Below are 12,592 nucleotides of genomic sequence, written 5' to 3'. Positions count from 1 at the left end.
AAAATGTAACTCTAAAGACTGACACACTGCAAGCTATGCGGCGCGAGGCGAAGCAATTGTTTCACACTACGTCGCATCGCTTCTGAAATTCAAATATTTAAGGCTGTGACACACTGCAAGCGATGCGGCGTGAGGCGAAGGAGCTGCTTTGCACCGCGTCGCATTGCTTCTGAAGTTCAAATATAAAGGCTCGCACAGCGTGTAGTTGCGTCTGTGCGTGCTCAGTTTTTCCTGCAGTTTCATTTCTGAGCACTCTGCTGCGTCATGTCGCATGCTGAGCACTCAGAGATGAAATATTTGAACTTCAGAAGCAATGCGGTGCGAAGCACCTGCTTTGCTTCGCACCGCATCGCTTGCAGTGTATCACAACCTTTAATCTCTGAGCGCTCAACTACGAGACCTGACGCACCAGACTGCTCAGAGATAAAAAGGCAGGACACACTGAGTGCGCACAGCCGCATCTACACGCTGCGCACTGCTCTGCTTGCAGTGTGTCACAGCCTTTGCCACTGCTTCGCTTCGCATCGCTTCTGAAGATCAAATATTTCATCTCTGAGCGCTCACCTACGCAACCTGATGCAACAGAGTGCTCAGAGATGAAAAGGCAGGACACACTGAGCGCGCACAGCCTCATGTACACGCTGCGCGCCGCTGCGCTTGCAGTGTGTCACAGCCTTTATGCTTTTTTATTGTGCAAGCTAATCCAAAGTGCAAAGTACAGCTAGCAAAAGGCCAACCACGTGCACTTCTTCTGTCACAGGATGCAACAATACTTGTGTACCAGATGGTGGCATCCGGTATAATAATGCAGTGCTTTACCAAATGGCTTCTGTAATGATTTTATAAAGAGCTGCAGATAGAGGTGATAAAACCATAGTATGGTTAGTAGTAACATGCTACTGTAGTTGTACCCAGCAGTTTAATATCCCTTTATAGTTTTAGTGCGTTGTTCGTCCTCTCTTATTTCCTCCTTTCTAAAAAAAATTTTTAAAAAGTTTGACAAAAATATTCAGAATTATTAAGGGAAGAAAATGCATAGTTCCCTCTAATAAATATAAAAAAAAAAGTTTGTTTATGTTATTACTGAAAACAATTCTCAGGATTTGATATTTCCACTATTTGCTTTTAAGTGATGGTAAACCCAAGCGTATAACAAATGCTAGGATTTACCATCACTAAAAATAAATATTAGTTTATGTGATCATTTCCTAAAAAACAATTTTAAACTCACCCTATCTGTAAGGAAAGTATATCGCTAACTCAGCGCAGCAATTTCTTCAATGAGGTGACAATAGATCAATAGCCGTGCTAGGATGTCAGTTGACACTGACGGCTATTGGTCTAGATGTGGAAACGTCACCTAATTGAAGAAAGCGCTGTGCTGTGGGCGTCCAGAGGCACTGTGTTAGCAATCTACTTTCCTTACAGATAGGGTGAATTTAACATTGTTTTTTAGGAAACAATCACTGAAATTGTTTATTTTAAGTAATGGTAAATCCTGGCGTTTGTTATACGCTTGGATTTACCATCACTTTAATGTCCGATTTACCTTTGAATGGCATCAATTGTACAGCATTGTACAATCCACGTTATTCCCACACTTATTTAGAGCATCTCTGAATAAAATGTATAGTATGTGAAGAGGATGTTTATAATATCAACTGATTACAATATTTTGCCACTTTTTAATAAATGATCAAATTAAACCAGTTGGTGATGGTGGTCTTCTGGACCCTGCTGTGTGTAATGTTGCAGCTGATTATTAATACCATAATGTATGTGGTGTTTTCAGTTCTACATTCTCAACTTGAGTTCCAGAAATGGAGATTTGTTATGGGAGAAGGTAGATTGCAAGGGTGTTCCTCCATCTCCAAAGGACAAGCTTGGTGTGTGGGTTTATAAAAACAAGTAAGTGACACCCGTCTGCAAGATATTGACCATTTCCTAAACCTTTCTAAAGTTCTTACTGAGAAATTAAGGGCCATTACAGTAGAAAAATTACATACACATAAGAATAGCAACTCTTTAATGTGCTAGTCCCGCAAAGATGTTAAACACATAGTGGAAGTACCGCTTGGGTCCCAAAGAGCACTGCTGGTCCCAAAAGGATCCAATCAGCAGCGCTAGTCATGAATAAAAAATTAGAGCTTGTCATTTTTTTACTATAATAGCCCTTTAGTAAATATGGCACCTCATTTGAAATAGTTGACCATCCCTAGTCTAAAAGCTGAAATGTTTCTGTAGCTACCTCAACACCTTGGAGAACCTGGTGTCCAATTTATGTTTAGGTAATTTCTGTTCTCTTGGAAACAGTACCGATTTCACCATTTTTCTAACAGCACTTTTTTTTTTTTTTTAACAAGCTTTATTAAAGGTATGATAATCAGCATTACTTACATATTAAAATCACAGTGATGTATAACACAAATAGCTGTCTTGACATGTAATTCACATGAGAAAGAGCTCATTATATATTATAAACCATCTTTGAGAATTAATCTTAGAGTCTGTTTTTTTTCTTGCATTAAGCTGATCCGAAAAGTCCACCAACTTTGAGCTTGTAACAATGTTTTAGTTTTAATTGAAAAAGACAAAGGTGCAACAGCACTACACTTGGAATTGGGGAGTGCTTGTATAATAGAAAGGGTTACCTTTCAAAAGCTGGAGTGCTTATGCATAAAAATAACTAGAAGGGTTGGTCAACACAGGGGTTGAAGAAAAAAGAAGAATGCATTTGGATAGCACTTAACTCTCCCTGTAATGTGGTGAATGTAACATCAGTGTCTGGAAGTGTACTTAGGTGATGTATTTAAAATATAACCTTTATTGGGTTATGTTAAAATTCAAAGAACACACAAACAACACACAATTAAAATTACAAAAGAATTTAAACCGTTGGAACAATATATTCTCCAATAGGTAAGGGTAATGGGTTGCTGGGAAGTGTCACCCTCAAAAAAATGGAGTGGCACTGGCGTGGGTGTGAATTATTGTAATATTTCCACGGGATGATCTGATAAGTGGGTGATTATAAAGTACTGTGATCTTGGAACAAGGAAATCTTGCACCAATTATATTTAGGATATGTATACTCGTGATAAACCAAGGTCTCACTGATGTATCATTTTTTAATAAAGATCACGTAATGTAACTTTATCTTGCCTTAGGATGTAGGAACAAGTAAAATTATACTGGGTATGTGTCTAAAGTAGTAATTGAAGAAATTGGTATAATGACTGATAATAGTCTGGTTCATTTATCTCAAAGTCACTTGTCAGTGGCTCGTTTTAGAGAAAGTTTCATGCTTTTGGTACATAATGAATTTATGAATGAAATATGAATACGATTTTGAATGTGTTGAAAAATAATAAAATTATAATGAGCTATTCCATACTGTAGACTCGAAGATTTATTGATAGGACTATAATGTCCACACAATCACTAAAAATTAGGATCTTAGTGTTAGATACACGTGATAATTTGAATTTTATTAATCATACCCTTGTGAGTTCGCTAGGTATCAGGGGAAACGATTTGGGGATGGATAGAAAATATTGAGTGGTCACTTGTCAGTGGCTCATTTTGAAAAAGTTTCATATCACCATGCTCTTATAGCATAATTTATTTGTATATCAGTTTAAATGTAAGTGGGGATTTAAATGTATCATAAACTAATATAATGAGCTTTATCTGGAATGGACTCAATGATTTGTTAATAAATTGGGGTGTCCAAATATTAATCTACAGTCGGCAATACACTGTAAGGTTTTAGTATCTAAGTATAGTTATACAACATGGTTTTATTTTTTGGTCACACAATTTATAAGTTCACTTAGTATCAGGAAGAACAATGTACTAATGAGTAGAAAGTCTTGTGTGGAAGTATTCAGATTTACTTCACACTAAAGTAATATCAAATAAATGCTTCCGGTCAGTCACTCAGTTTCAGATAGTTTTAATAATTATATCTGATATAATAGCAAACGTGATAGTTCTTTATATTGAAAGTATCCCGCAACAAAATTTAGTTGTAGACTTATTTTTAGTAATATATTTTGACAAGTAGCTAAGTTATTAACTCTGATGCGCTTCTCAAATGGGTTGTAATTTGAGATTCATTGGTACCAGATTATGTTTCAATATTGTATCAAAAGTATTTGGGATTGTAAAGGTGCTTACTACAATCAGTTAGACACAATTCATTCACACTCCAGTATATTTATGTTACTATGTTGCAGTCGTTTTGCAGACTGCACAGATCACTAATGGTTGATTACAAAAATAATTGCTGGAATCAGATAGACAACATTCATTCTCACTGAAATGTACTTGGGTTACTTATTTGCAGCCGTTATGCAGACTGCACAGGTTGCTTAAGGTTAGTATTGAATAGAACAGTGATTATTAAATTACTTGAACGTTCTACAGGATTGGATATTGTACGGTAACAGCTTCAAAGGTTGTTTGCTGTCTATTGTAACCTGTTAGATAAATAATATATCTTAAAATGGTCGCTGTTAATGCGACTTTGTTATTTAGAAATATGAACACACACTATGGTTAATTTCCCATTAAACCCGGCATTTGTAAATAAATATCTGGGTCGGAACCTATTAGTTCTCGTTCACTGAGTTTGGAAAATTCTATTGTTCTAATATTCTAGATATCAACAACATATTCTTAAATTAGGAGGTTTAAATTCGATTGCTAAGTTAAAAATCAAATGAGGGTTGAAAGGACTTCAACACCCTCCCCTGACATGTTTCGCCGTCTTAGTGGCGGCTTTTTCGAAGGTGACGCGCGTTCTCGAGTGTTTATCACCTTGGCTCCACCTCCGGACTCAATCTCAAACAAATCAGAGCCATCCTTGTATCTGACGGTTGTGTAGTCAGATATTTATCATGTACCCAGAGAGGGGATACGTTAGTGGGGATTATTGACGGGTTTTCACTTATTAGAAAACAGTAGTGTATACAGACTGAAATGATCGTACGGAGTTTGTTGGATATTTGGCTATAAAAATTCCGGTACAGTAAAATTACTGTACCGGAATTTTTATAGCCAAGTATCCAACAAACTCCGTACGATCATTTCAGTCTGGAGGTGGAGTCAAGGTGATAAACACCCGAGAACGCGGGCACGTGTCACCTTCGAAAAAGCCGCCACTAAGACGGCGAAACATGTCAGGGGAGGGTGTTGAACTCCTTTCAACCCTCATTTGATTTTTAACTTGGCAATCGAATTTAAACCTCCTAATTTAAGAATATGTTGTTGATCTCTAGAATATTAGAACAATAGAATTTTCCAAACTCAGTGAACGAGAACTAATAGGTTCCGACCCAGATATTTATTTACAAATGCCGGGTTTAATGGGAAATTAACCATAGTGTGTGTTCATATTTCTAAATAACAAAATCGCATTAACAGCGACCATTCTAAGATATATTATTTATCTAACAGGTTACAATAGACGGCAAACAACCTTTGAAGCTGTTACCGTACAATATCCAATCCTGTAGAACGTTCAAGTAATTTAATAATCACTGTTCTATTCAATACTAACCTTAAGCAACCTGTGCAGTCTGCATAACGGCTGCAAATAAGTAACCCAAGTACATTTCAGTGAGAATGAATGTTGTCTATCTGATTCCAGCAATTATTTTTGTAATCAACCATTAGTGATCCGTGCAGTCTGCAAAACGACTGCAACATAGTAACATAAATATACTGGAGTGTGAATGAATTGTGTCTAACTGATTGTAGTAAGCACCTTTACAATCCCAAATAATTTTGATACAATATTGAAACATAATCTGGTACCAATGAACCTCAAATTCCAACCCATTTGAGAAGCGCATCAGAGTTAATAACTTAACTACTTGTCAAAATATATTACTAAAAATAAGTCTACAACTAAATTTTGTTGCGGGATACTTTCAATATAAGAACTATCACGTTTGCTATTATATCAGATATAATTATTAAAACTATCTGAAACTGAGTGACTGACCGGAAGCATTTATTTGATATTACTTTAGTTTAACTGATATACAAATAAATTATGCTATAAGAGCATGGTGATATGAAACTTTTTCAAAATGAGCCACTGACAAGTGACCACTCAATATTTTCTATCCATTCCCAAATCGTTTCCCCTGATACCTAGCTAACTCACAAGGGTATGATTAATAAAATTCAAATTATCATGTGTATCTAACACTAAAACAATAAGATCCTAATTTTTATTGATTGTGTGGACATTATAGTCCTATCAATAAATCTTGGAGTCTACTGTATGGAATAGCTCATTATAATATTATTATTTTTCAACACATTCAAAATCTTATTCATATTTCATTCATAAATTCATTATGTACCAAAAGCATGAGGCATGAAACTTTCTCTAAAACGAGCCACTGACAAGTGACTTTGAGATAAATGAACCAGACTATTATCAGTCATTATACCGATTTCTTCAATTACTACTTTAGACACATACCCAGTATAATTTTACTTGTTCCTACAGCCTAAGGCAAGATAAAGTTACATTACGTGATCTTTATTAAAAAATGATACATCAGTGAGACCTTGGTTTATCACGAGTATACATATCCTAAATATAATTGGTGCAAGATTTCCTTGTTCCAAGATCACAGTACTTTATAATCACCCACTTATCAGATCATCCCGTGGAAATATTACAATAATTCACACCCACGCCAGTGCCACTCCATTTTTTTGAGGGTGACACTTCCCATCAACCCATTACCCTTACCTATTGGAGAAAATATTGTTCCAACGGTTTAAATTCTTTTGTAATTTTAATTGTGTGTTGTTTGTGTGTTCTTTGAATTTTAACATAACCCAATAAAGGTTATATTTTAAATACATCACCTAAGTACACTTCCAGACACTGATGTTACATTCACCACATTACAGGGAGAGTTAAGTGCTATCCAAATGCATTCTTTTTTCTTCAACCCCTGTGTTGACCAACCCTTCTAATGTTTTAGTTTTAATTGTAAATTGTAACAATGGTACATATCTGTGTAATTTAGTATATTGAGAAAATAAAGAAAATTATAAAGAAAAAAGAAGATACATCAGGGGCTCAAATTGAATATGCTAATAAATACTCTGTTTACATACCACACAGAATGTGACTAGGTTCCTGAGGTAGCTGTCTATGCTGGTAGGTAAAGGGAAGTAAAAATATTAAGCAAAAGCAGAACTAGTCAAGGGTAGAAAAAAAAGGGGAGGAATGGAAAAGGGGAAAGAGAAAGTGGGTCAGGAGGGAGACGCAGAGGCCAGAGCATCCCATGAAGATCTCTGAACTTTCAATACTATATGGCATCCCCGAGTCTCATGGGACCATCAAATTTCTTGAACAGCACTTTTTATATGCTAGTCTTCCTTTACAAAATATACACCGGGGATGGTTGACCATAGCACACTTGCCCAAGGTGATACACACATTTTGTTAGCACATAGCATGCTACCTCTAGTCTGCCACTATACAGCCTGCAAGAAGGTTTTTTATTAAAAGGATTATTATTGCCAGTTTGCGCATGCATTCTCAAAATGATATGCCACCGCTAGATTAGACCCTATTTGTTATACAGCTGAATTCTTTGAAGGAAAAAATAATCTATTAAAAAATAATGTTAAATTGTTTCAATAGATTGAGTGAGATATTAATATGTTTTTTAAATTTGAATATTTAAAGTGATGGTAAACTCTCCCCTTTTTAATTCCGAATGTTAGTGATATATTAGATGGAGTTTTATTCATCAGTTGTAATTAAGTTGCACTATAACTTACTTTTTAATATTGATATGAAATTCAAATTCCCCACACTCCGCCACCCACTTCAAAGTAATTTTCTTTCCCTGAGCTTAAGGTTTGAATTGTCAGCGCTCTAGCTACAACAAAACTGTCATTTGGGGAGTGTGCTAATTGGACAACAATTCAAACCTTTAGCTAAGAGAAAAATTTACTTTTGAAGTGGGTGGCGGGAGCACGGGATATTTGAATTTCATATCTATATTAAAAAGTAAGTTATAGCACATCTTCATTACAACAGGTGAATGAAACTCCATCTAATATATCACTAACATTCCGGATCTGATTTTAAAAAGGGGAGAGTTTACTATCACTTTTAATAGAATCATGTTTGATGCTTTGTTTTAACTAAAGACCTTTCTGGTTAAAATTCTTGCTTTGAACTGTTAAAGCTACTGTCATCTTCTTGTCATTATCCTTTTGCTAGATGTTGAGCCCTTTAATAGCATATTCTTGTAGCATGCAACTTGACTTAAAGTGATAGTCAACACCAGAATTTTTGTTGTTTAAAAAGAAAGAATACCTTTATTACCCATTCCCCAGTTTTGCATAACCAACACAGTTATAATAATACAAGTTTTACCTTTGTAATTACCTTGTATCTAAGCTTCTGTTGACTGCCCTCTTATTTCAGTTCTTTTAAAAGACTTGCATTTTATCCAATCAGTGCTCACTCCTAGGTTACTTAACGTGCATGAGCTCAATGTTATCTATATGAAACACATGTACTTATGCCCTCTAATGGTCAAAATGCATTCAGATTAGAGGCAGTCTTCAAGGTCTAAGAAATTATCATGTAAACCTCGTAGGTTTAGCTTTCAACTAAGAATTCCAAGAGAACAAAGCAAAATTAGTGATAAAAGTACTTTGGGAAGTTTTTTAAAATGACATGCCCTATTTAAATCATGAAAGTTTTTTTTTTTGGACTTGACTGTCCCTTTAAATATATGATAGTTTGTCTTGTACTGTTATCTTTGTTACAGGCTGATTTATTTTGGTGGATATGGATATTATCAAGAGGACACAGTAGGATCTTTTGAGTTTGATGAAACATCTTTTGGGGTAAGTTGAGAATTGTTTTAATATTTAAGGCTACAGTTTATTTTCTTTTTATTTTCCCCATCCCCTCTTATTATGTAGAATGAATACGACTGCTTGCTTATGCTCCAGGGCAAAGACGATCCTGCTATATTGTGTAGAAAATAACTCTGTATAGTTCAGTATGACCTGATAATATCCCTCTCTAGCACCTCTTTGTTTACTAATCATTTCCACACCCAAGGTGATGTTAGCAAGACAAAAGATAAAACAGACAGGACATGGTGGCATATTTCTACAATTAGCGTGGCAAACTTGGTCCTAGTTTCTGATATTAACCCCTTAACTGCGGATGACGGCACATGGTTATCATCCACACAATGCTGCTCATGTTGATCAAGGTGGATTTTCATTTTTACTGCTTGCCCCTTCTTTCATCACTCGTAGGGCCATGTGTAAATCTATTTGTCTCCAAACGATCATCTTCTATTCATTGAGCTTCTTGAAACTTAGTAAGGGGTTGATTTAGTTTACATAGAAATGATAGAATTGCAGGGGAATAATGGGAATTAAAGGGTCAGTAAAGTCAAAATTAAATTTTTTTTATTCAGATAGCACATGCAATTTTAAATGGATATGAAACTCAAAAAACATTTTTTTGTGATTCAGACAGATAATACAATTTAAAAAAGTTTCCTATGGTGGTTGTTTATACTATATTTTTACTAGCTCATATGTTATCACCATGTTCAACAGTAATATGCTTAGACCTGTTTATAGTCTATATCTCCTCTTCCTACGGGGTATATTGAGAAGCTCACAATTAGTTGTTGGTGGTTTATACTACATTTTTACTAACTCATATGTTATCACCATGCTAGATGGTAATATGCTTAGACCCGTTATCAGTCTATATCTCCTCTTACCACGGGGTATATTAAGAAGCTTACAATCAGTTGGTAGTTGTTTATACTACATCTTATAGATACATTAATACCCCTCAATCAGGAGATAAAAAGGTCAGGTGAGGGTTACCTATATGTATCAGCTATGTTTATGTATGAAGCAGATCTCGTATTTTACTTTATCTTTAATTATCTCAGGCTGTTGGATGCTCTCATTTCATTGCTAGACATAAATTGCCTCACCTCTTTCTCTATCGCTAGCCGCTTCTCTATAGTTCTCCCCCCATTGTCAGGTTGAACCTGTACCCCATTGCTTGCAGCCTAGTGAACTTATAACTTAACATAGGCTGGGGGAATTGCGCTAGTATGAGAATACCTCAACTAACTAGTTAAAGGATGAGACTAGAGATAGTAACAGATATATAAGCCTGCTGACTGCTATCAGTTTAATACTGTGCTGAGGAGTAAGAATTACAGAGGTCACGATAGCTTCTAGTTAATGACTATTCAAACCCAAGCCCATCCTGCCCCGGCGCCTTATAGATCTCTTTTGATACACTAGGATAATCTTTTACATTGTAGGATTATTAACCCCTTCACTGGTTGAGCTCCTAAGTAACCCCTATACCTAATAGTTTGCCTCATTAATTATGTGTCCACTTAGATACTCGCTGCTAATCGTATTACTTTCCAGATGTTAGCATCTAAAGTTATTGAAATAGCTAGTGTCAATATATCCGTTTTTATTACCTAATTGTAGCACAGTCATTCAGCAATTGGCTGAGGGTCCACATTCAGCCCTTTATTATAGCCCTCCATACATTAGTTTAATAGGTTTGAAGTCCAAAAGTGGCTTAGCATTTTACAGGAGGCTTCCATGTTTTGATAAAAAAAATAACAAGAAAACTGAGGTTCACTACTGGGATCCATGATGGTCCCCTAATGCTCATGACAGTCTTCTGTAGCTCTGTGTCTCTTATAACATTAAGAGGTCCAAAAGTGGCCTCATATTTCACTTAGAAGACTTACAGTCCACTTGGCAAGCAAGATGTTCACCATTTAACTTTAATCACTGTTACATATCTATGTTGTACAAAACTTGTCCAATTATTATTTGATGTACATTGGAAAACCATCTTGGTTTGTTTTCTTACACGTAAACTGTGCTGAAATACATTGTTGTTATTGTGCCATCACCTGAACCTCAATAAAAGCTATTTAAAAAAAAGTTTCCTATTTACTTCTATTATCAAATTTGCTTTGTTCCTGAGCTTATGTCCCTACTTTTTAACAAAAGATAGTCTAGAGCTGCAACAACTAATCGGCATAATCGATAATAATCGATTATGAAAATAGTTGTCAACGAATCTCATAATCGATTAGTTGGTTTGCAATTAGATTGTCTGTGCACAGCACCAGCTGCTTCACTCCTTTGAGCTCCTGCACATGGTATTGTGTTTTATGGTTATGTCCTTAGCCTAAAGGACGTCTACAGACATTTTACTTTTCACTTTTTTAGGACAGTATAAGTTTCTGTTTAAGTTTACAACTATTCCTGTCTTATGTGCAACCCAGAAATAAAATAGGAGTCATAATTTGGATTGTTTATATCAAATCAGGTGATTTGGGGCTATGCTTTGTATGATATAATACTGAGCTTGTTATTTACACTTAGTCCTAGATTGATGGGATTTGTTAAATGAATTGATGTGCACTATTATCTGTTTGCACAATTATTAGCGGATCGCTTGCTATTGCTGATTATATGTACTGTATAGATAAATGTGCAAGGCTGTGTCCTTTTACTGATATATAATCTTTAGCCCTTTTGCCTTTTTTTCTTATTTTTAATTAATTGGAATATGTACCAAATTCAACCTCCTATAAGTATATATCTGTTATTTTAAGAGGGGACTAGATATTTTTCCCCTAACTTTATAGCTGGTTATTTACCAGTGCATATAGATATTCAAGATATGTTAAAATGAAGTTCAGGCTTACTTTGTTGAGAGGCCCCTTGCATTGGTGGAGAACTAACAAAGCTAAATATCCCACCTTGGTGAAATTGGCAAAACCCTACTTGTGCATCTCAGGCACCTCAACACCACCTGCGCGCCTCCTCTCGAATGCAGGCAAAATAGCTTGCAAAAAGAGAGCCAGCCTCAGCCAGGAGCATGTGGACATGTTGACATTTTTGCATTTCAATGCAAAGTTTCTGAAAGAGTGAATAACAGAATGTTATTAACAGTGATAGTTTATCTCTTACTAGTTCTACCTCTTTTCAAACAGTTTGTAGTTTTGTTTAATTATAAAAATGTGCTCTGCTGTTTTAATGTAAAGTTTTAGTCGGAAGTTTATATTTATAACACTCAGTACATGGATTTTATTTTAAATATAGGGAAAAAAATATTTATTTTTATCCGATTAGTCGATTAATCAAAACAATTATCGGCCGATTAATCGATTATGAAAATAATCGTTAGTTGCAGCCTTAAAAGATACCAAGAGTACAAAGAAAAATTGATAATAGACGTAAATTAGAAAGTTGTTTATAATCACATTCTCAATCTGAATCCTGAAAGAAAAATGTTGCGTTTCATATTCCTTTAAACAACTTTCCAATGTGTTCAGCTAGCTCCCAGTAGTGCATTTTTGCTCCTTCAACAAAGGATACAAGGAGATTAAACAAATTTGATAATGAAAGTAAGCTGGAAAGAAAATAATCGACTTTGTATGTTTAATTAGACTTTTTGCTGTGAAGAAGAGGCATCTTATTTCTGCAGACGCAAATTCACAATTGTGAGATT

General features: G+C 35.3%; 1 protein-coding gene across 1 annotated transcript in view; it reads left to right on the top strand.

Annotated features, from left to right (window-relative positions):
• Positions 1-12,592, top strand: part of KLHDC2 (kelch domain containing 2) — an 80,103-nt gene that overhangs the window by 18,170 nt on the left and 49,341 nt on the right. Inside the window, exons 4-5 of the mRNA XM_053697653.1 lie at positions 1,793-1,908; positions 8,826-8,904. Of these exons, the coding sequence (XP_053553628.1) occupies positions 1,793-1,908; positions 8,826-8,904 (195 nt within the window). The remainder of the gene's footprint in view (positions 1-1,792; positions 1,909-8,825; positions 8,905-12,592) is intronic.

Source organism: Bombina bombina, chromosome 1 (genome assembly GCF_027579735.1).
Source record: "Bombina bombina isolate aBomBom1 chromosome 1, aBomBom1.pri, whole genome shotgun sequence".
NCBI lineage: Eukaryota > Metazoa > Chordata > Amphibia > Anura > Bombinatoridae > Bombina > Bombina bombina.
Note: the sequence above shows the minus strand (reverse complement) of the source record. Positions and strands in the feature narration are given on the sequence as shown.